The sequence below is a fragment of the Drosophila subpulchrella genome, unplaced genomic scaffold (assembly GCF_014743375.2).
Source record: "Drosophila subpulchrella strain 33 F10 #4 breed RU33 unplaced genomic scaffold, RU_Dsub_v1.1 Primary Assembly Seq354, whole genome shotgun sequence".
Taxonomy (NCBI): domain Eukaryota; kingdom Metazoa; phylum Arthropoda; class Insecta; order Diptera; family Drosophilidae; genus Drosophila; species Drosophila subpulchrella.
The window spans coordinates 5393135-5417731 of record NW_023665577.1 but is presented as its reverse complement, the minus strand read 5'-3'; the positions used below and the strand labels follow the sequence as shown (position 1 = coordinate 5417731).

At 41.3% G+C, this 24597-nt stretch overlaps 1 protein-coding gene across 2 annotated transcripts; it reads right to left on the bottom strand.

Annotated features, from left to right (window-relative positions):
• Positions 1-8537: 8537 nt before the first annotated feature.
• LOC119560507 (hemicentin-1) lies at positions 8538-22769 on the bottom strand. 2 transcript variants are annotated; one of them, XM_037873981.1, is made up of 17 exons: positions 22517-22769; positions 20865-21061; positions 16606-17106; positions 15827-16146; positions 15145-15348; positions 14937-15088; positions 14565-14709; positions 14360-14490; positions 13730-13889; positions 12524-12693; positions 12326-12449; positions 12081-12241; positions 11415-11556; positions 11228-11351; positions 10791-11152; positions 10072-10283; positions 8538-9761 (listed from the first exon to the last, which is right to left on the bottom strand). In XM_037873981.1, the coding sequence occupies exons 3-17, from the start codon at positions 16962-16964 to the stop codon at positions 9522-9524; spliced, it is 3006 nt and encodes a 1001-aa protein (XP_037729909.1). In that variant the 5' UTR covers positions 16965-17106; positions 20865-21061; positions 22517-22769; the 3' UTR covers positions 8538-9521. The 2 variants fall into 2 exon arrangements, with proteins under 2 accessions (XP_037729909.1, XP_037729910.1); XM_037873982.1 differs by lacking the exon at positions 22517-22769 and adding an exon at positions 22313-22458.
• Positions 22770-24597: the final 1828 nt, after the last annotated feature.

Here is a 24597-nt window from a genome sequence, read left to right as displayed (position 1 = left end):
TGCGAGTTTCCTTATGTTTATTTGCATAAGTAGCTCAACTCGCTGGTGGGAAAGCGGAAAAAGCGGGAAAAGTGGGAAAAGCAGAGGGGCGTTGCCCCACCACATACATATGCGTGTACAAATTACGGCCAAAAAGAATGGGCTGACAGACTGCCTGGCGATGGGATGGCCAAAAGGGGCGAATGGGCCGATTCAACTAGTTGAATGATGTCCTTAATAATGAAGGAGCAAACCAGAACCTTAAATAAACATGACCGCTGCTCCCTCAATCGTTCAGCTCCGCCAGTCCATCACCATCTCGCATTACGGATGGACTCTAAGCGGAAATATTTGTTTTCAGACAGTTTTATCTTTCGGGTCAAATCATATGTCATCTTTTGCGTATTTATTTTGCCGGCAATAAATTTTGCAACAGCAACAGCCTCGAGGGGGGAACGGGATATATGTGTATCCACCCATTTTGGGTTCAGTTCAGTTCAGTTCGGACAGGTGGATGTGGATATGGAGATATATTGGATGTGCGTGTGCTGGGGTTGTCCGGGCCACATTATTAAGAAAGTTTCCAGCCCGTTGTCGTCTCGCCCTGTCGGCAATGAAAATTGCGGTTTATGTTAATCACGGGACAGCCAGAAAAAACCGAGCACCGAGCACCAAAATTGACAAATTGCTCCGAATGCGAATATATACGTTTTGGTAAGTCGACGTTCTCGAGGATTGATTTATGTGTGGGCGTGTGTGTGCGACGGTGTTTTTCGGGTGTTTGGGAGTAGATGTGGGTGTTGGAGTGGGCGTTGGGCGGTGGTTTTTGTCCTTGGGCTCTCTTCAGTCCCGGTTGCAGACAATTAGGCAGACGGTTTGTCAATCCATCCGATTCACTTTCCCTTTCTCCGGTTACCGACGCCGCCCTCTTTCGAATTATAGCACGTAGCAACGTGTTACAGCCTAATTAAAATTAAAAAGGACTTCGAGTCCTTGACACGACCACCCAGCGGGGGGTTACGCGAGGCGGAGAGGGGGCCTGGCATTCAGGAGAGCCAGCGATACGTCACACAAAGTCAAAATTCGTAGCAGCCCTCCAGCCAAACGCCACTCAGACATGGACGTATCCGTGGGACACTAAAAAAAAGGAGCATAAATATTCCAAAATATTTTTGAACTTTTCAAAAGATTATAATATTGTTTGTTAGTCATTATGGTTGAAAAAATTTTGGGTATACTTCAGAGGCGGATGCAGAATTTGGTTGTCAAAAAAATTTGTCGAGTAGAAATAAAAAATTTGGAATTAAATACATTTTAGATGTAGGTTTTAACCCGAGAGGTGTTATATCCAACATACATTCATTCTCATTATCTTAGTCTATTGAAAGAGGTCTACTTTTTTATTGAACAGAAACATGGTCTTAAAATGTCCAAATATATGTTCCTTTGGGAACATTGATCAGTAATTTCTTGGCAAATATTTTTTCGAGTGCATTTTGGTACACCTATGACCAGATGAGGGCATCTCTAATGTGCACACAAAACGTGCTAATGCTGATGGGAAACGAGAGGGGTGGGGGACTCGCAACGGTGTTTGGAATGGGGGTTGAGGGGTCAGAGGTCAGGGGTGTTTCTGTACCCGCACACGCTGCTTCTGCTGCCGCTGCTGCCGTTGTCTTGATGTCAAATGTAAGTGGCACTGTAGAGCCAAGGCTGCTGGCGGTTGACGCTCGGCGGTTGACGGCTGACGGTGGGATTCGTGGAGACTCCGCCTGCATCTCTATATGCATCTGCATCCGCATCAGCATGCCTAGAAATGCACTCTGGAAAAATGTATAATTTATCAATCAAAACCGTCGTTTGGGCTATTTTTGTAACAGCCATTGACGTTTAATTCCTTTTAGTTAAGAGGTAGCTAAATATATTTTTGTTTTGACCATGTCTACTAACTTAACCCTTTCTATCCTTAAAGCACTCTTGGAAATTGTTAAATAGATCAATATTCAAAAATCGGTATTCATGGAACAGCGTTAAGCTATTTATTATTTTCAGTATATTAATAGGTCTATATATCATTTTAATATTACCATATTTACATAACTGCATATGTATTAAACCCGAAAATAGTCTCTTACCGAATTAAATAAGCTTAAAAAAATGTTGAATAGTTACTTAATTTGGTATTATTCAACAACGTCATACATCTTTTGCATAGTATTTATACAACCTTCTAGAAAATGCAATATTTAAGCCATAATTTGCAATGCATACTTGCTCCAAGTGTACGAAGTCCTATGCTCCTGGTGGCAGGGCATAACTATAGCTGTAGATAGATTGTGTGTACAAATTGAGAGGATATATATTTTTTCTCATTTCTGCAAACTGAATCGCTGTTTGTCGGATGCTCACTGATATTGTAGTTAGGATGGAAGGCTTCCCGCCTGCCTTCCCCATTCGCCCCCCATTCGCCACTCCCGCGATTACAATCAATATAAATCACATTTACCCAGAGCGAAAATGCTTTCTACTTCAGTGAAGAAGCCAAAAATTCATACGCAACAGGGGAATTTGCTACTTTTTTACGATATGCGAATGCGTATGCGTATGTGCATGTGGCTGTGTGTAAATGTTTATATATTGTACAACAGCAGACACAGACTCGGAAAAATTTGGAGGGGGGGATGGGGGATATTTACAGATGGCGCCGGCTCCTTTACTTCTACTATTTCCACTTTCGACTTACCACGTCTATTTTTTTCCATTTGCCCAGGATACAAAAATACAAAAGCCCCAAAAAGCCAACCGGCAGGCAAATATGCAACAAATTCTCATTCAAAACACGCACGCAAATTTCTCCAATTCGCTGGGAAAAAAAGGGAAAAACCTGGGAAAGTCGGTGGGTACGGGGGGAAAAATGGACCTGGCGATGCGAAACCGATGCAAAGTGTAATAGAATGAGGATCGAAAACGTACAACAAAGGATGGCATAATAATAAAAAATTTAAGATGTGTAAAAAACATAAAAAGAAAATTCATTTGCGCCAAATTTGTGGATTTCACCTTAATCTTTTCATGGCTCTCTCCCTGCCAACAAAGTGTGCAAAAATCGATGTACCTATTTGAGTGGGTTACCATTTGGCCGCATTTTCCCGCTCCGGTTACGGCCGGGAAAGGGTTCCGGTTACGTCCCCGCCCCTTTTTATTGGTTTGTGGCCGGGAAAAGTGGGCGGGGCTTTGGTACTCCTAGAACCCATAGATTGGTAGCCGTAAGAGCTATTTAAGTTGACTTGTCCTGCTCTCGAGTTTTACAATCGCTTACTCGGAATTTCGATGGAGCACGTATGTACGTATAAGTATGTATATTCCGTAGCCTATTTGATGATGTATGCGCCGTAATAAGGAAGCTGTACACACATGTGGATATGAGGCCATGCCAGATACGAAAAGAATCTTGAATTCACACTAGATATGGAAATGGACCGACGTCCATTCGCAGTTGACAGTGCCCACTACCTACTTGGCGAGCCGCTTCAATTGAATTAATTGAAATTCTTCACTCAACTAAGTGAGCTCACAGAAGCGAATCTGTGTGTTCGTGAGAACTTGTAAGTACGACAAGACCAGCAATCAAGTTTAGTTCCTTCATCCAGATCTTAATTTTTAGGGCAGCGCCACAGTGCGGGTCATTTGCTCAGATCCATAAAAGTATCTGAAAGATGAATATCTTTGAAGTTACGAATGCATCCCAAGAGAAAATATTTTATATTTATATATTATTTATATTTAATTAAAGCCTTTAGCCTTTAGCTAGCTAACTTTTCTTTGAGTTTCTAATAACACGTTATAACATTAAACCTCAAACTCATCGAGTAATAAATACTGCACTTTGAGCAGATAAAGATTGAATTTCTTGGGTCATCTATGCAATTGTAATTTAGACATCGAGGCGAATAAAAGCTCAATAATTGATGGGATGAATTGCATTCGAAACTCTTCAATGAGTAATTGCAATTAATTACATATATTGGAGCTCAGCTTGTCAAATTATATTTGTAGATATAGGAAGTGAGAGATATTTTCGTTTTTATGTAATTAAGAAGGCAAAGCAAATTAAACAAAATCTTTGGGTCAGTTAGTATGTTATACATAAAAGTTTTTCGTGATTATGATTAATTAAACTTAAATCAAAGGAATAAATTGGGTGGCCAACAGGGTTTGTTTAGGTATTAGCTGTTCATCTGCCATTGAAAATTTAATAAAATTTGTAAGGCAAGAAATATTTATTTCAAGATATGTAATAGACCACGGCGGCCTACCTAGAAGATGAGTGTGAGAATATAAGAATCTCAGCAATTTATTTGCCACCTTCCAGGCACCCCCATCATCGCACATCATCAACTTAAGCGCTGAAAGTGCATAATGCCGGATTCTGAAGTGAACAAAAATTGAATCTCCCCAGCATATGGTTATAATCCCGGCAAGCGTATTAGGAACTTGGTCGGGGATTGGGAACTGGGATATAGGAACTGGGGAGTGGGGAACTTGGAAGAACTCAGGGGACCAGCCTAATCTATTATGCGCCTGGACAATCTGTTTGTGTGAAAAGCCGTCGGCGATGGTGATTTAAGATCCGAGATGGAAAACAAGCCGGAGAGAGAGTGCGGTTAAATAATCTGGCATGAATGGGAGGCGGCTATTTCGAGGCGAGTGCTTCTATTTCAATTTCAGTTTCAATTCGACTATATGCGGGATAGTTCAGATGACCGGCTTAGTCGGTAATCAACTGCAGTTCGGGGTGGAAAGTGGCGAGTGGAAAGTGGAGTGGGCGGGGAAATTGCCTGCTCTTGTTGTTGCGGAATTGAGTCGCACCAATACTTCGACATGGTCACTACGCATATGAGGGCGATCTCTCACACACACAGGCGAAGCGACACTCACACACGGAGAGTAATGAATTGATGGTTATTTTCAAAAATCCAACGACTGTCCGCGCGATCACTGCACAAATCAGTTGTGGAATCGCCCTCGAGCGGCAATGTTCTCCGCGTTCTCGAACTCGGACCCCAGAACAGAGATCACTGATCGCAGATCTTGCGGGCTCCCGAAACCCCAGTGCAATCTATATCTATGAAACATCAATCCAAGGAATAGTTTGAAATCGGTGGTTCACACAATCCGGCTCTTGCTCTTGCCCATTGATTACAAATTCCATAAGTATGCACGAAAATATATACGTTTGAGATCGACGACTACTTGTCAATTCTCCGATCGGGGTTAAGACCCTGCCAAGGCGCGATAATCGCAATCAACGTTCCCGTCGTCGAGCGGCAACAGCAGCAGGCACACCAGCAACAGCAACAGCTACAGCAGCAACAGCAACATCTACAGCAGCAACATCGGCGATGAGTCTGCCCCGTTTGCGGATCTCTATCTCACACCCACTCTCATTCTCCGATTCTCCGGAATTTGTAAGTATGTATGCGATAAAATTAAATTCCCCACAAAATATTCGTTATTTCCGTCAAAAAAATAGAACTTTTTACTAGCCTCAGGACTTCAAAATAAAAAAGTAAATAAAAAATAATTTTAACGGGGTGCTATTTCACATCTTAACATTTATAAAGTTAAATAAAAAGTGTTTTATAAAAAAACAAGAAAGGAAGTTAGCTTCGGCAAGCCGAAGCTTATATACCCTTGCAGCTATAATTATTAAATTTAAAAACACAAAAAATGATATTCCCAATAGTATAAGATAATATGTCAAAAAACACCGAAGCTATAATTTGGTTCATATTATTTTCGTAGCAATTTTCCGATCGTTCCTATGGCAGCTATATGATATAGTCGTCCGATTTTGATAAAATTAAATTCGAAATTCAGAACTAATTAAAAAATGTTATTTCCAAGCGTAGGAGGTTATATGTTAAAAAACACCGAAGCTATAATTTGTTTCATATTATTTTTCTACCAATTTTGCGATCGTTCATATGGCAGCTATATGACATAGTCGTCCGATTTTGATAAAATTTAATTCGAAATTCAGAACTAATTAAAAAATGTTATTTCCAAGCGTTGGAGGTTATATGTTGAAAAACACCGAAGCTATAATTTTTTTCATATTATTTTTCCACAAATTTTCCGATCGTTCCTATGGCAGCTATATGATATAGTCGTCCGATTTCGATAATATTTAATTCAAAATTCAAAATTATTTAAAAATTGTTATTTCCAAGCTTAGGAGTTTTTATGCTAAAAAACACCAAAGATATAATTTTTTTTCATTTTTTTGTCCGATTATTCCTATGGGAGCTATAAGATATAGTTGTCCGATCCGGCTGGTTCCGACTTATATACTACCTGCAAAAGATATAAGACTTTTGGGAAAGTTTCAGCCCGATAGCTTTAAAACTGAGAGACTAGTTTGCGTAGAAACGGACGGACAGACGGACAGACGGACAGACGGACAGACGGACAGACGGACAGACGGACAGACGGACAGACGGACATGGCTAGATCGACTCGTCTAGTCATGCTGATCAAGAATATATATACTTTATGGGGTCGGAAACGTCTCCTTCACTGCGTTGCAAACTTCTGACTGAAATCAATATACCCTCTGCAAGGGTATAAAAACTGAAATTTTTTTTAAATATATCGAAAATTAACGTTTTGAAATTTAAAAGCAACTTTAAGCTTGGAAAAATATAATTAAAAAAGTTAAATACAAATATATAATAACAAATACCAATATTAAAGTTAACTTAAATCTAGTGCCTTACAAAAATAACAAATAATAATTTAAATGGAAAATATCAAAATATTTCCATTTGTAAAGATTGCAACAATGTTTTAACAAAATCTGAAAATGTATAAAGTTATGGAAAGCATTAATTCTTTTCTCTTCTAATAGGAAAATTAAAGCTCTAAAGCACCTTTTAACCTTAATAAATGTAAAATCAAATGAGAATTAAAAGATGATTCATATCAATATTAGCCCCCACTTAAATCTCGGCTAACGCCCTTAAGGATGAAAATCTAATAATCCAAATTAAAATTGACTGCGATGACAAAGCCATAGTTAATGGCAATCAGGAAGTGCAACAGATTTTCGACGACTCGGCGGCAATTGTTGCTATAGCCGCTGCTCCAGCCACTGCTAAACTGGACTCACTTAACTAAGTGTTATTGTACTCTGATTAATCTATGTATATTCTAATTTAGCTGATGAATGCATTCAGCCAGCTATTTATTATTGTACTTTGTTTGTGCATCTTGCGCTGACAAATTGTTGAATGCGAATGCGAATGCGAGGTCCTCGGCTCTTTTTTGACAAGTACTTGACGCTTCTGCCCCGGCAGCAACAGCAATCATAATCGGGCGATGCGGCAACAATAAGACTGTGTGGCAGCATCGCATTGTATGTAGTTATATTCGTTTAAATTCAATTGACTTTGAATGCTCCAGCAATGAAGGCAGCACAAAATACAGACATACAGACACTCGTTGTCGTCTGTCATGGAGCAATTTTGAACGCTGCCGGCGAATACGGGCATCGGGCAACGGAAAACGAATGAGGGTCAATTAAGCCAATTTAAATTTAATAAACTTATGTATTATGTGCAAGAGGTTACTAGCCGTACACGACTTGCAATGATACACATCTACATGGCGATTGGGCGGGGGGAAAATTGATCGAAATGTTTATATTTTTCGGGGGAGGAAAACATTTCAAAGAGACAGCTGCCACAGAAGGTTAAGTATCTCGTACAGATATTAATAACTCAAAAACTAAACGATAAAGTGCATAGTTCAGAATACATTAACCTTGCTGTACGGCGGATGGAGGCATCTTCAAGCTGTCAATTGTGACAGAGATCCAGAGAAAGTACTTTCACACTAATTGATTTATTATTGCAGAACATGGAGCCATGGATTCGGAGATCAAAGAGCCTGGATCAAGGGTGAATATTGGATATTTACGTCATAGTGCCCACTTACCAAGTTCGCTTTCCTAAGTACTAGTGCCGCAGGAGTTAGGTTCGTGTCCGCAATACCTCCTGCTGCCCAAGTGCTTATTAAAGCGGCAAAGTTGTCCATCGATAAATGAGTGAGAGTGACCAGTGCTTCGGTTCCATTTAGTTATAATTTAATTGTATTTAATATTTCTCCTAATAGTTACAAAAACTAGGCTTGACAAATTATACTAATCTTTGCGTTTGCTGTTCGTATCGCACGAGTATCGCCTGCCCCCGCGTTTACATTTTGAGATTAAGTGGCAGCAATTCTCTAAGATACATACATTTTTTATTCAGATATATATACTATCCTCAAGCTGTAAGGTGTCCGCTCCAGGGAAGAAACGCCGCTGCCGTCGACCGGATTCGGTATTCTGAATTCAGAACTGGGAATTTCGAATGCAGTATTACGAGGCTCTGGAAGGGACACACTCCCTTCGGATCGCTCCGAAGATTTTGTACATATGTTGCGGCGTAGCAATTGTTCTATAAATGCTTAATTTACTCCTAGATGGGGGCAACACAACGTACATCGAAGCGAACGGCAATTCGTCCTCACAATAAATTATGAACTATATACAGTTGTCGGTTCGGAGCGGTTAGACAAATTCAAATTACAGGGGGAATCTCGGTGAACCGGAGTGCAGGCGTAGAGGAGTACAGGAGTACCGGAGTACTGGAGTACCGGACTCCTTGCCTGCCCAGCTGTATAATCATGTATGTACACTTCGCTTAGACCGCTAATTAGGACTACTTAGCTCTAGTTAAATACACGTATGTGGTAGCTACACTTAAACACTCGAGTTAATCGAAACGAAAATCAATAGGTAATACTTTCATAGAGGATATGGACATGATATTCTCACAAATGCGACTCCCGCAGTACTCTGCCGGGAACTCTGGAAGAGTGCAGGTCCTGTTCAGATTAAATGGATATATATACGTTTATTGGTATACTAAATATGGCGTAAATTAGTTGCAATCGGCCTGCTCAGTTTGTTTGTTTTTAATGTTTTGCATTTTGGCGCACAACAATGACCTCGGGTTAGCTTAGCGAGCGTTAGGATGTCGGCGATATGTTAAGTTGACAGCGTTTGTTTATCGGAACCCTCGCGGGAATCTCGGGATGTAGGATAGGTAAAAGGTATTCGGGAGATAGGATATCGGATATTGGATATGATGTGTGGGTGAAACGTTAAACGATATGTTCTTTAGAAGTAGTTTCGTTCGCTCCTCTCTCTCGACGAGAATATATATGTACGTTCCATATCGGGCTTAATTACAACAACAGATGACAACGATTATTTACAAAACGAGTGTATTGCAGTTACACTTTTGGCATTGCATTAAGTACACAAGATGCTTACGAGCTAGGAGAAGTCTTTCCTCAAACCATGCGAATAAATACGTCTAGCTGCTAGGATATTATTCGATACGATGCGGTACGATACTCATGTATTAATACATTTGCCACTCTATATCATTTGGTTTTTTGTACACTCAGAAGTAAGTATGGGTGTGAGAGCTTTATATACAACTTTCCTGTATGCGATTCGAGGTGGTGACGATCTCGGGACCGGTGCGAAATCGGTACTCGCTGAGCGACGACGTCACCGACGGATTGTTAGGACTCAGCAGACTGACCTCCATGGGCTGGGGCGTCAGGTGGTACGAGGACGAGGGTGTCGAGGTGCTCACATTGTAGTTCAGCGAACCCAACGGCGGACTGCAGGTGGTGATGCCCTTTTTGTTCAGTGTGGCGTAGCTCTGAGTAGTTTGTGAGTGTAGTTTTTGGAAAGAAGAAAGCAGGTGGGGAGAGACCCGAGATGAGCACCATGAAATATTGGGAATGATACATGTAACCCACACCAAAAGCTTTAAGCCTAAGCTGGCAAAATATCGAAGTTTAAGTTATCGATTATATTGATAACAACATCTTTATAAAAATTGAGATTTTTAATTACTTATAGTTGTTGCTTAATACGCACATAACTGTCTCTTCGATAGACAAACAATCGATAATTTCGATAGCCCTATCGACACTTTACCAGCTCTAATTCTAGGTCTCAATACTCACAATCTGCTTGCTGGGCCGGAAGGTATAGTGGAGCACCTCGTTCCCGGAGCTGCTCATCAGTCCGATGCTGGACAGCCCCTCCGCTGCCCCCAGTCCCGCGTCGCTTCCCCCCTTCGTAAGTTCCGTTTCCCGGAGGTAATCGCGCTGCATCAGGCGATTCGAGGGGCTGGCGAAGCCCGGCGGGGAAACCAAGCTCTTCAGCGGACGTTTTTCTGCAAATATATTCATTTGGAAAACTAAATTAAGAAAGATAGGCAAGCTGCAACGAAGGAGATGGTACCCTATCTAAGTATATTTTTTTGAAGTATATACAATTGGTAAAATTTTGATATTTTCGTGAGGTAAATTACCATTGAGCACGCATTAACAATAAAAGTCTTACTTAGTCAGAAGAATAAATAAGTTTAGTGTTGTATTGTATTTAGTATAATATTACACTTTTAATCAGCTGTAAAACTATTAACTTATTTTAGTGGAAAGCTGTTTTTATTAATTATTTAAATATTCAACTGAAATATAAAAAATTGTTTTAATTAAAAAAAAAAAGTTATAATTAAAACATACGACTATTTTCTTTAATAAAGTAAATTAAACAAATAAGTTACCATTTTTATGTATATTTACTTTTAAATTGCTTAATGAACCTATATTTTTTGGCATTATTAAAATTATAGCAGTCTCTTCAAGTCACTTCCAAGGGCGTTCCAAGAAATACTCACCATACTGATTTGGTATAACATCGGGATCGGTGTCGTCTATATCGGCCTGATCGGCCATGGGACTGTGCCGGGTGCGGGCATTCGAGCGGAGTGTGTCCCCGGGCATGGCCATCAGGCCGATGGGCGAGCTGCCCTTCATCCCGCCGTCGAGGCCCACGCCCCCGCCGCCCACGCCCACATCCCCGAGGGCGGAGCAGTCGACCGCGCTGCGACCGTCGCAATTGAGGGGCAGGAGGCTGTGGTGCGGCTGGTGGTTGCCGGGTCCGTCCGTCTGGCCGCCCGGATGCAGCGGGTCCAGCTGGCAGTCCGCCGGAATGGTGAGCTGCGTGTGCTTGGCCACCTTCAGGTTGCTGTCGCTGCGCCTGCAATTTAAATGGGAAGCCATTAGGGCCAAGCCGCAGCCATTAGCCATTAGCCGCGGGATGGGCTGTACGTACCGATTGGAGAACCTCCGGTAGATGGCCGCCAGCATGATGCAGAAGATGGCGAACAGCAGGCCGCAGAAAAGGGTCAGTCCGGCCAGGAACGGCGAGAGGGGCATCGAGAGGCCGGTGGAGGCACCTGCGTGGGGCCGCAATAAAATTATTGCCACATAATTCGCAATTACTGGGCTTCGCTCCTCACCTGTGAACTTGGCCACGCCCTTGAAGTTGATGTCGTCGATTATGGTGGGCTCCGAACGACCTTTGGCATTAACGGCGAATATCACCATGCGGTAGGTGGCCGCCTGGTCCAAGTTGTCTATCACAAAGGTCACTGGCGTGTGCTTAATTGATAGGAGAAGAAATTTTTACTTTCAGAAGAAATTCGTGGCAAAGTTCTTTAATGGGATTTTGTAAATAATAAAATATTTATACTCTTTTTAAGATTCATTAGAAAAAAATAGTTTTATTAATTTGTCTGCAGTTTAAGCCTTTTATCGAAAAAAAAAACTTATCTGTTTCTATAAGTACGCCATGAAGTATTTTTCGGCGATGACAATAATTCATTGCATGCTTTTAGGCACATTAGCTTTTAATCCCAGAGTATTATTTATTTTAAGTAATCCATTCCCACCACTACTACTTAACTACAAATAGTAATATTTCGGAAAATTTTAAAATGTAAATAAAGCGCCCTGAAGTATGCAATATCTTCCCCGCTTATCTCCCGCTTCCCTGAACACTTCAGGCCAATTAATTATTTTAAACCCCCATTGATTAGAGGAGGACCCCGATAAAGTTGTTTAATGGGTTCGCTTGGTAATTAAGATTCCCGTGCTTATTAGCCCCAACCCTACAGATAGCTTACCGAAACCGTGATGTTCCTGGCCAGTCGCAACGTGTTCAACTCGACCAGCTCCAGCATGAATCCCTGCGGAAGACCTCCGTCGAATCCCTCCAGGCAGTCGACTTGCAGCGAGTCCACCGACTGATTGGTCACCGAGCAGTTTTGCAGGGGAAACGGCCGACCTGCGGATAGAGTTACGTTCGCCCCGATTAACTGGGATAATGCAGACGATGACGATGATGATGATGATGGTGATGGGTGCTTACCGGCTGCCACAATTTGAAACACGCAGGGACTCTTCTGCGTGCCAATGGAGTTCTTCGCCCAGCAGGAAATCGTCCCGTAGTCGAGGTCCGTGCTGGGTGTGTAGTTTAATCGCGACATGCCGGTCTTTAAGGGGATATAGGGATAAAGATACACGGATTGTTAGCAGTTCTTAAGTGCCTGTCCTCAGACAATCCTACCTCGCTGGAGTGCAGACGGGCTGGCAATTCCGTTTGCTCGCCGGACGAGTTGAAGGTCCAGTGGAAGGAGTCCGCCGGCGGCGAGGAGTCCACCTCACATTTCAGGGGCAGGGTCTCGTGTTTGAGGGCTCCCAAGAGCTCCTCGTGGTCGGTGGCACAAATCGGGGCATCTATCGAAGTCAAGTGAGTAATTAGAGCGCTTATTGAAATATTTAACGCCCTATCACGACGCTTGAACGAAACGATTGCCGATATGCAGGCAGTCGCTTTAACAATGCACTCAAAACAATGGGGTCAATATGGAGACACACTAACAAAATTTAAAAAAAAATTTAAAATTATTCTCTTATTTTCACTGCGTTTCTTGAAGGGGGGACTCTCACTATAGTCGCCTTTCTGGAATATTTCAATATACTTCTGAGCTTTTAATATTTTGTAGCATACTCTTAGACACCTAAAATGGCACTTAAAAGCGATTTCAAAGTCCTATTGATAAAGCTATAAACATTTTCTACCTCACAAGATAGTTAACTGAGTCTTTAGATTTTCATGAATGTATATTAGTAAACCTAGAATTATAATAGGCATTTCTCATAATTAATTGAATTAAAATTAATCTGATTTATAAACATTTAAGGGAATTAACTTAGAATTATTAGTATTCAACTTTCATGACTGAATATTTTTTAAGTACCTAATAAACTCAAATTTTCACCAGTGATAGACCTTAAACGGCCTGAATTAATGCCGAATTTGGCTGTCGCATTCTGGGCATGGCGACGCCTAAGCCAGGGGGCGAAATCCAACCCTGTCTATTGGTCATTTGGAATATCATTCGGTGCCAGAGTCAGGGAATTCCGAGAAGGAGGCAGGGCAAGTGCCAAGGCAATGCATTCATTGCGCCATAATCTTGGTCATTAACGTGAGTCGAAGGGCTGCGGGTTGGGGATGGGTATGCGGTGTATGTACGAGTATATGTATGTGCTGGGGACTTGGGCCGACACACCTACTCTGCCTTTGTTCTTGGCTTTCGGCCAGAATACAGCACTGAGCCCCGTACTCTAAATACATTAAGAGCCATTCAAACTCAAGGATTAAATTGGAAATTACAGAGACGTTAGTTCAAAGCCAAACTTGGCTGACTTGGCCGTTGGCGGAGGGGCATTTTGGGTGGAGACGGTTGGGATTTGGCTGCGATTTACTTACAGCGTATGCGCAATGTGACCGGATTACTGGGGCCCTTGCCCTCCGAGTTGACAGCCAGGCAGGTGTAGTCGCCGGCCGAGGCACGTGAGACGCTCTGCAGCACCAGCGACTGATCCGACAGGATGACACCCGCGGATATGTTGTGCTGCAGCTCCTTGCCCTGCAGAGAGAAAAAAAGGGGCAGAAGAAACAAACAAATCAGTTGTTAATTTGGTATAAAGCACGAGATAATATCTGGCATATAGAGCGTATGAACTTAACGCTAATAAAAAGCTGGTATGATGAATATCAGAAACTAACTTTTAGCAAGTCACTAAAAATATATGGTATTTACCACTGGCTCCTATAAAGTGTTAATTATTTTAATTAAGACAACAAATGCTTAATTTTGCAATATTAGTCTTGGGGTATTATACAAGTTCCCCGTATGATATTTTTAAATATTTTTTTACAATCAATCAATTGTTTTTTTACTCAAAAAGGATGCTAGTCAAAACAAACTCTGGAGTAACATTTGCTGTAACATTTTTTAGCTGTATCTCTGGTAACTTAAAGTTAATATCTCTTCAAGATTGTATTTTCTCTCAGTGATTTTAGTATTTTGCACCCAATATTCGGGGCCATGCTTACGTTATGGAACCAGGACATCTTGTAGGGCTTCGGGTTCGCCAGCACAATGCACTCGAAGTACGCATCATCGCCCTCCTTGATGTCGTCGGGATTCAGCGAGGAGCCAATCTTAAGCGTGGTCGTCGGCTGGTCTGTGGACACATGGGAAAACGATTTTTTTGCAATTAGGCTTCACCCTCTCTCGGTTTCCCGCAGCTTTCCTTACAATGGACAATGAGTCGCCATTTGTCCTCGATGGCGCTGCCGTCGATGAATTGATTTTCCGCCCGACATGTTAAATATTTGCCATCGTCCTCGCGTCCGGGCGTAAACGTCAGTATACTTAGAGATTGATTATCGGGTTCATTAAACTAAAAAAGAAACGCAAACAGAGTCCATTAGGAAATGAATAATGAAACGGAAGCGGGCCGAAAGTAACCGAACGGAACGGAAAGTTAAGGGAAACCAAACGAGCCAAGGCCAAGGCGCAAAACCGGCGAAAATGGAAAGGAAATTTGTGGCAATTATAAGCGACGCACACAGTACTCCGAATATTAATTTGTGTTTAATTAATGAGTTTTGGGACTTGCTAGCTTACGTTCTTGGTGAGCTTCTTCAGCTGCTTGCTGCCCTTCCACCAGGTGATCAGGGCCGGGGGCTTCGATCCGGAGCTCTTGCACTCCACGTCGTAGGTGCGATCCGCCGAGACGAACCGATCCTTGGTGAGGATGTGCACGGCAATGGGTTTCACTGGAAGGAGAATCATTAGCCCTACTCATTTTTGGGATCCTCGGCACTCCACTCACGATTCACGTCCAGGATGACGACCTTGTTGTTGGGGGGCGTCAAGTTGGTGTTGCTGGCGACGCACATTAGCCGCGAATTCAGGTGCTGCCGGCCAACATTCGGGTAGGACAGGTGGTTAATTGTCTTGCCATCGGGCCGCTGCTCAAAGGACTCGTCTATCGCCGCGTTGTCCAAGTACCAGGTGACATTGGGTCGCGGCCGTCCTGGAAATTGGTGGGTTAAATTAATAATAGACGCGGGCGAATGATTTATTCATGCTCAAAATGCCGGAACATTGAAATTTAAATATTTAGAAAAAAGGGAATAAGGTCCACTAAATATTTTATTTGGCCATTAATTTTACAACCCTTTTAGCACTTCTTATCGACTGTTTAAGCAAATAAGTTGTTCTTGTTAATATAACAAATAAAAGTTACAAAAAAATTAATAAATTTTTTTGAGGTGGGTCAGCAGTAATGGGTGTTTTTAAAGAAATCAAATTTAAGAGTTATATGTAAGTTTTGATTGTAAGTTTTTAAAAAAGGGACCCCAACGACGACATTTTTGTACAGCCTGCAACTTAAAAACTTTACAGAGTCATTTGACCTATATTTAATATATATTATATAATAATATATTATATATACTATATATTAATATTAAATCGAGCTGTGATTTTAGGGGACAAGGAAGATCTCATACCTCCTGAAACTTCGCAGGACAGGACGATGTCGTTGCCCTCGTTGAAGGACTCCACGTTTCCGGCCTTCTCGTGCCTGTTTTGGCCATAGATGATGGGCTTGTCCGGCGGGACGATGACGGTGAGGTTGATCTTGAGGTTCCGGGTGGGCGAGTTGCGGAAGTCGACGCGACATCGGTAGACGCCCTCGTCCTCGATCCGGATGTTGTCGATCTTCAACTGGGCGGGGTGGGTGGTGCTGCTGAAGTGGGCGCGAGTGCCGAAGGCCGAGGGCGATGACCACAAACGCGCTTGTCCAAACTGCCGCCCTCGAACGTCGAAGCTGTAATGAAGGGGATTTAAATGTAGGTAATTAATTTGTTTAATTAAGAGAGGCAAAATTATATCCCTGTATTGACAAAAAACAATCAATGAAAATATAAAGCAAGAATTAAAAGCACTAAAGTTGTCTTTCTTAGTCTCTAAATTTGTTAAGATTTTACGAACCAATGGCTCCATAGTTTTCATTAACAAATTGATTATAAAAAGTTGCTGTTTACTAAAGTATTAGTCCAATCAATTTAAATCAATTCAAAAATTTGTATACATAATATTTAATTATACCCTAGGGCTGCTTAATTGTTAATGGATGTTATGCATAAGCATTGATGTTGTCCAACAAACATTTTTGATTAATGACATAATATGATTTGTGATAATTTTTACACAAACATTAAACAAAAAATTTAATTTTTTCAACCCTTACTTCATGGTTCCAGATTATATTTGAGTTTTTACTTACTTGTAGATGGGTTCGCCATCGCCCTCGCGGAACCAAAGGACCATGTAAACGGCATCGTCCCGCTCCTGCGGCGAGATGTCGCAAGGTAGCATGGCCTGCCGCCCAAGGACTCCTTGTACGGTGGTCAGAGGAACCGGACGGTCCAGATTCTGCATGAGTTCATCCTGTTCTATGTATGTGCCGAACACCTGGCCGATCCCAGACAGCATGAGCAGGGGGAGGAGCAACTGCCTCCAGGCATTCGAGCTGGGGAAGGGATGGGGCCGTGAGCCACTTCTCCGGTTATCCTGCTCCCGATCGTCCAGGTCCTCCTCTTCAATCAGTCGGCAAACTACTTGGTACGTCTCCTCGTGATGCATGATTTTCGCTTTCTCTTTTACTCAAACTTATCGCTTGCTAAGACTTTTTCTTTGACCTTTCTCATAGCCATTGATAGATTATCGCACTTTCATCCATGATGCGGAGTTTGTGGACGAACGGAGGTGATTGGCTGTCCTTTAGCTGCACAGGGCAATAATTCAAGTCATTAGTTACTGCACTGATATAAAGAAAAACTAAGTGCTGAATTATTTCTAGCTAAAATTAAGTCCCAAGGGAGAATTTAATTGAAAGATTTTCCCTTCTTTTTATAGAATACCTTTTCTAATCGGCCTAATTTGGTTTGTATTATTTTTGATGGGAGCCTTTGTGCCCTGTCACTGTATTAAATTCTTCTTTGTTGCCGTCAAGATACCAGTAAACATTGTCAGTATGAATGTTAAATATTTTCGGAATCCATGTTTACTTTTTTATTAAATTACATTGTCTGCAAAGTTTTACTTTTGGCCAACATCAAATATTTGGCTATGGAAATTATTTTGAAAATTCCAGCCTGAAACTAATGGAACTAATAAACTGCCCAAAAGTATACGAGGTTGAATTTAAATATTTACAATTTTCCGTGGCCAATGGGCCTTTAAAGCAGACCAAATTTAAATGGACTCTTAAATTTATGTAGCCGTTGTGAATAATTGGAAGGCATTATATTTGTGGCCCTGATAGCATTAAGGCTTATGCCTTCAATTCCATTTACCTTCAATAGCTGTGAGATATTCTGAATATTCCTGGGAGGAAAAGCAATTAAGATATGAATCGTAGCATTAATAAGCCCCAATTCGAACACTCAATTTGCAATGAAAGTGTTTTACGATGCATTCAAAACCTAGAAACACTGACCCCTTAGATCGAAATGATTTTAAAACTTTATTTGGTCAGCTTCAAGGGCGTAAATTTAAATATTTTTTGTTAAACGCCTCCATTGTCTGCCGAAGCTCAATTAATAACCGCTGTCATTTCCATTCATCTCGCTAATAAATCAAAGCTATTTAAGAGAACAATGCGTTCTGGGTTCAACACGTCCCACTCATTTTGGCGATTTTATAAAGTCGCTTAGAAAGTCGGTTAAGTGTAACTAACAGTTTTATTCAGGTAATCACAGTATTCATAGCTCATCTAACGAATGGGGTTCTTAAGTCATAGCCAGGATGGAATTCATGACGCATTTGCGGTCGACTCACTCAATTTGCGGCGCTGTATGTCAACGTAATATCTTTAAAAATGTGAAGTCATTTGTTTGGCACATGGCTGACATTGCCAAAAACCGAAAATCAAAACTGACAGGGCGAGAAAAGCGAAGTGAGCTGTGCGGATTGTGGCCAAGAAAGTATGGCCATACGGATTGGCCAGTCGGTTGGCGTCGTAAAATATGATGATGATGATGGCTGGAATGCCGGGCATATGGCCAAGATGCCCCCATCTATGGCTATGGCTAAGATCGCCCCCTGCGATAACAAAGGGTTAAGAGTTATGGGTCTTTCGCTAACGAATATCTGAGATTCCGGCCAAGTGGCATAGCTCATGCTCATATGTCCACTCAAAGTTATGGGCCTAATGCCCCTTTATGGCCGTTTAATGTTATAACTTAATTAATTATTGCGATATTCCATTTTCCCCCAGGTCGAAAGAAGAGCTGCTCATAAATATGCCGTCCGCAATTTGCCTATGAATGTGATAGACAAACACTTGGCCCGGACTCGAGATTCAAAACGCTTTTTATAGGGCTGGTTATACAAAAATACCCTGAACAGAGGTCTAATGGCTTCTTTAAAATACGTAAAACCACAAGCATAATAAGAACCATAGCAAATAATAAAAAATTCCAAATCAAAATCAAATACAATCATATCAATCAAACCATGCCTATTTAATTACATGTATCTTTTAAATCACCCAACTACCTTTATTTTGATGGATTTCCAAGGGTATTTGTGGACCCTTTGTGGCCCTTTTAGTTCTGCCTTTGTTAGCCACTTTTGGTCAATTCCATTGAAATACTTTGAAATGCTGACAAACTGACCCCACCAAAGAGAACCGGTTATTTGAACGAACTTGAATTCTTCGCTATTTAAAATTCATTAGCTTTTATCTGTTTTTATTGCCACATAGAATAAACAATGGATGCGTTGATTTATTAATTATTTACTTCGTTTTTACTTTACAAATAATATAGTAATATTTTCAACGAACGAAAAGCGCTGGTAAGGTAAACAAATAGGTTTTCCGATTGTTTGATTGAAGGTGTCGCTTTGAAAGTTGAATATGCTGGCAAATTACTTAGCCCAAAGCATAAACAGGATTTTGGATTTATACCTGTAATTTCAATTTCCCGTCCGCTGGCTGCCACTTAAAGTCGCTAAGCGATTTCTAATGGAAGCAATTAAACCGTCAGCCCCCGCCAAATATATTACCCTTTCTCCACCGGGGAACAAGCCATCCCCAGAAGTCGTAAACTTGATTTCCTATGCACTCAAATCGGTGCTCCCATGGGCGCTTTGTTCGCACATGGAGGTGCGAATTTTTAAGCCTGAAAGCAGATCAAAGATATTTGCATACCCCAACTATACCGAACGATAACTAGGGATGTCGTACGACTTTCTGGGGAATCGGAGGGGGCACGAGCGGGGCTTTGAGCGGGGACTCCTCGACTCATCGTCGGCATTAATGGGTATAAATAACTCTTTGATGGGCAGCCGGTTGCGAGCTGGCCGGCGACTTCAGTTTGTTTAGTTTGCTGGCCATTTGTACAAAACACCTTTAGCTTCTACACGAAATATGACAAGAAATCAACCGAAACCGGTTTCGGCTTTCGGTGTAATGTGATTTTTGTGAGAAATAGCCAGAAAATGCGCCCCACACTAACAGAAATATTATCCTAGCCTGGGTAAGAAACTAATTAAATAAATTAGAAAAAATACTTTAATTTTTAAGGTTTTAGAATGAAAATAAATGATTTCAAATTAGATTGGTTTATAAAAGCATATCTGCTCAGAATCAAAATGTTTTAAGGATTATTTAAATAACACTATACTTAAATTTAAGCTTATTTTGCATTAACACCTTAGTACTATTCGGCAAAATAAAAAAATAATCGTTATTTACTGATCATGAGTAAGCTTAATTAAGAAACATAATAAAAAGTATTCTTTTAAAAATATTTGACAACTTAATAGGTGTGTTTTTAAAAAGATATACAAAGCAGTACTAAAAAGAAAAATACAATGAAACCAGTTTTATAATAATGGTTTTATTCTATTCTGATAAGACACTATGACCTTTTTGAATTTTACGAAATGATTAATTTATAATTTCAGAAAGCCCAATTATTTTTGACATATAAAGTCAGTTCTTTTATATAATGAAGCAACTCACATTGGGACCAATATATCTAGAGGATTTTGAAACACCTCTGACCTTTATTATCACAAGAAAGTAAAACGTTAATAATCTCAGAAAATTCCAATAATTTTTTGCTGTGCTAAGAAAAACTCAGGAAAAGACAGCCGTGTTCGAATACGCCATGCCTGAAATGCTAAAAGATGTTTGTGGGCCCTGTTTACTGGCTGATGTTGTCTCTGTTGCCGGTTGCTGTGGTGTTGCTAATTAAGATTACAGACATCGATACTTTTCGGAAAGCAGTGGCACGTACACATATAGCATACAGCATATAGCCAGCCGACAGCAAGGCATAAACCGATATGCGAGTAAAAAGATGGCCAGCAGCTAAAGGCTGAGAGCTGATAGCTCCCCAATGTGCTACATCAACGCCGAGTGACAGCGATGAGGCTCTGGCTCCTGGCTTATTAATTATGTAGCTTAATTTGCGATTATGCAGATATGCATGAGCATAAATTTTGAGGGAAATAAGCAGCCAGATAACTCACCTGCTAATGTATGTGCATATATGCCAGCCGATTTCATTCAATATTCCATGTTGTTTTTATTGCCCTGCTTTAGTTTGCCTCGCTTTGTTTGATTTCGATTTTGGTTTGGATTAGGAATTAGTTTTGTTTTTCTGGCCAGTTCTACTGGCTGGTTTGCTTCTAATGAGCCACAGACACGCCGTCTGAACGGATTGAATCTGCGATGAGACCGAGAGATAGATGGTTAGGAAACTCGTAACTCGAAACTCGGAACCTCTTAACGAACTCGAAACCCGCACAAAACCGACGACTGCACTCCTAATTGGCCAAGATTTACGTTCGCACCTCCTGCTGCAATTTAGTTTTGATTTCGTTAAGCTCACACCACATATATCCATAGCCACTGTATATATATTCGCACGTTTGTCATTGTGGCCAAGGGTAATCAAGTGCCGCCGAGGATCTCTCGAATCTCTCGAATCTGCTCTCGTTTTGACAACTATTACCATAACAAATCAGCGCGCCTGCCACTGACAGGGCCAATTGAACTGAACCGCACAGGGAGAGACGACAAAAAAATATTTACACGGCACCCGACTATCGAGGGGCCAAGGGTTAAGGGGACTCGATTCGGGATGGGAATGGATCAGGGAGTGGGATTGGCAACGGGAATGGGAATGGGTTCGAGCACGAGTCACCAAACAACAACGACGACGATGAGCCCGTGCCGTGGCCATATCCTTGCAGCCTTGTAGTCCGTATTCTGCTGGTTACTTTTTGCCTTCTTTTTTTTTATGCCACAGTCGTAAATTCCAATTATCGACGAACTCGAGGCACGGCACCGCAAACCGAGCAGCCAGCCCTTCCGTCGAGTGGAGAGCCGCTGAAGTGGTGGCAACTGGAGCTCGGCCTGGGCGCTCCTGTGGAGTGGAGCGATTTTCAAAGTCAGCCGCGGCAACGTTTGTTGCTATTTTAGTCTGTCGGGATTTTCATAAGATTTTTTTAATATTTTTTCTGCGGCTAATCCTTGAGTTTCGAGGCAGACAAGGCAGTCAGTTGGGGTGGGTATTTGATCAACAAATTTAAATAAAGCTTTAACAATTCCGACCGTTTTTAAATTAAGTGTTTAAAAATATAATTGAAAAAGGCACTAAAAGATACATTTCTTAACAATGTTTATAATAAAGCTTTGCCTTAAAGAGATCCTTCTTGAAACTCTACAAAAAGATATAAACAATAGTTATAATATATTTTTGCCCTAAAGAGATCCCTTAAAACATAGATACTTTCTAAAGGGTCAATTTTATAAGAAAGTCATTAAGTATTTAGTTAATTTGAGTGATTTTTAACACCGGCTTATGCTTGGGGCACCGAACATATTTGAGGAGCTTGTGTTTTTGGTCAATTACAAGGCCCATTAGAACTTCGAGTGCTGGAAACCGGCAAGGTTAACACCGGCTATGCATTACCACTTGGCCTTTTGTTGGGATTATCGTTGGCTCCTTGAGGCCACACACTTTTGCGATTGCTTATATTTCATTAGAGATAATTTGCATTTATCACTTTCGACGGTTTTCGGTTTTCGGTTTTTGGGGTTTATGATGGGTTTCATCAAGCACTTGGCCACTAAATCCTGTATCCTGAGCACAATGCCAAACACCTCTTCTACTCACACAGATACGGATACACCGTACACTTGTGCGCCTGTATAGGTGCGCTATTCGAGAGCCGAGTACACTTGTGTGGGTGCGAATGCGCGTTGGTGTGCGTAACGTTGCGAGAGTGTGTGCGTTTTAGTTAGTACGTGTGTGTCAGTGTGTTTGTGCGAGGGAGCGCTTTAAATGGAAACCCTGAAGCGAACGGATTGGGCTACATTTCCACTTGGACCGCTCGCGTTTTCCGACAGCAACATGTGTACCGTTATAGCTTCGCGTATCTACTGGATACCCATCGTCGGCGTTCCACTCGTCGATGCGTTTTCCTCGCGACGTCTGCTTTGATTTGAGTTCGAATTTCGAACGTCGAACAGCCAGCCGAAGAGAAAAACGCACGAAGAGAGAGCACTGGTTGCATGAAACTTGGCATACGGTATTCGGGGGACTTAACAGCCGGGCATATCGTACATCCCATCGGGTCTTTAAAGTCCACTACCAAAAACTTGGATTGACAAATTTTCCCCAGTGCCGCCACCCCTTTGTTAGCCACCCGACTTTCTGCTTATTTATGCGTAAAGATTGCCCCTCAATCCGGAGATATTCGCTACGATGGGCGATAAAAGTTGTCGCTGTAAAAGTAATTAGAGCTAGACACGATTACACCATGTTCCATATCGGCAGCAGGGAGTATCTCCTGCTTAACAGATGAATAATTGTTTTGGCAAACATTCTAAAAGCTTGCCGGGGATTGGCGAAGATTGGGAAGGTCGATAAAGTTAAGTTGGGCTAAATATAGGGTTTAGTTTTTCTGAAAATGACTATTACCGTATTCGTAAGAAAAATATTAGCGAGTCTTAACATATATCTATTAATATAATAACAAAAGCAAGTTTTTCATATCATTTGTTGGTTTTAGTAATATTTTTACCTTGATACCAATATTAACAAGGAAGAACGCTATAGTCGAGTACCTCGACTATCAGATACCCGTTACTCAGCTAAAGGGAGCAAAGGAAAATGGAGATATGCAAGCAGCAAATGCGCCACCTACCGGCGGTAGACAGATTTAAGCGTTGTGGGCGTTAGAGTGGGCGTGGCAAAGTTTTTTTTAAATCAATCGATAGGTATTGACGAGACCAATACATTTCAGTTTAAATTTTTTATCTACCATGAAAATTGTGGGCGCCACAGACTTGGGCGGTTTGTGGGCGTTGGAGTGGGCGTGGCATATTCGCGTAATAAACTTGCGCTGCGCTCAAGCCTACGGAATCTAAATCTGAAATCTCGTTTCTCTATCTTTGATATTTTCCGAGATATCCGCGTTCATAATTACGATTTTTTGAAGTTTGTGGGCGGTTTGTGGGCGTTAAAGTGGGCGTGGCAAACTTTTTTTAGGTCTGTCGGTAGGTATTGATGAGAACAATACATTTCAGTTAAAATTTTTGTTCTAGCATCAAAACTGTAGGAGCCACAGTTTTGGGCGGTTTGTGGGCGTTAGAGTGGGCGTGGCACTCTTTTGAAACAAACTTGCGCTGCGCAGGAATCTCAGGAATCTGCATGCCTAATCCCAGTATTGTAACTCTTATAGTTTCCAAGATCTCAGCGTTCATACGGACAGACGGACAGACGGACAGACGGACAGACGGACAGACGGACAGACGGACATGGCTAGATCGACTCGGCTAGTGATCCTGATCAAGAATATATATACTTTATGGGGTCGGAAACGCTTCCTTCTGCCTGTTACATACTTTCCGACGAATCTAGTATACCCTTTTACTCTACGAGTAACGGGTATAAAAATATTATGTTGATGGGACAATAATAAAATAATAATGTTAATAATGGTTAGCCTTGGAACTTTTTTAACGCTTAAAGTTACTTCTAAATCTTTAAAGCTTTTAAATCTTTTCAATCTGTAAATTCTCCCACATTCTTATATTTGTCTAGTTCGTGTTTTTAACCCAAATACTTTATTTGAGGAAGCAACTTTCAATAGCTTTTTATCGAAAAGTAAATACCCCACAAGTTAAGACTAGAAATTCCAAAAACAATAAAACAAATTGCAGCTTCTCTAAATAATACCTCCAGTAAATGGA

Coding starts and splice junctions, on each gene's coding strand:
- LOC119560507 (XM_037873981.1), bottom strand. CDS start 16,964: ATGCATCACGAGGAGACGTACCAAGTAGTTTGCCGACTGATTGAAGAG. Junction 15,089..15,144: donor CGTCATCCTGGACGTGAATC/GTGAGTGGAGTG, acceptor TTCTCCTTCCAG/TGAAACCCATTGCCGTGCAC. Junction 12,242..12,325: donor GTTTCAAATTGTGGCAGCCG/GTAAGCACCCAT, acceptor CTCTATCCGCAG/GTCGGCCGTTTCCCCTGCAA.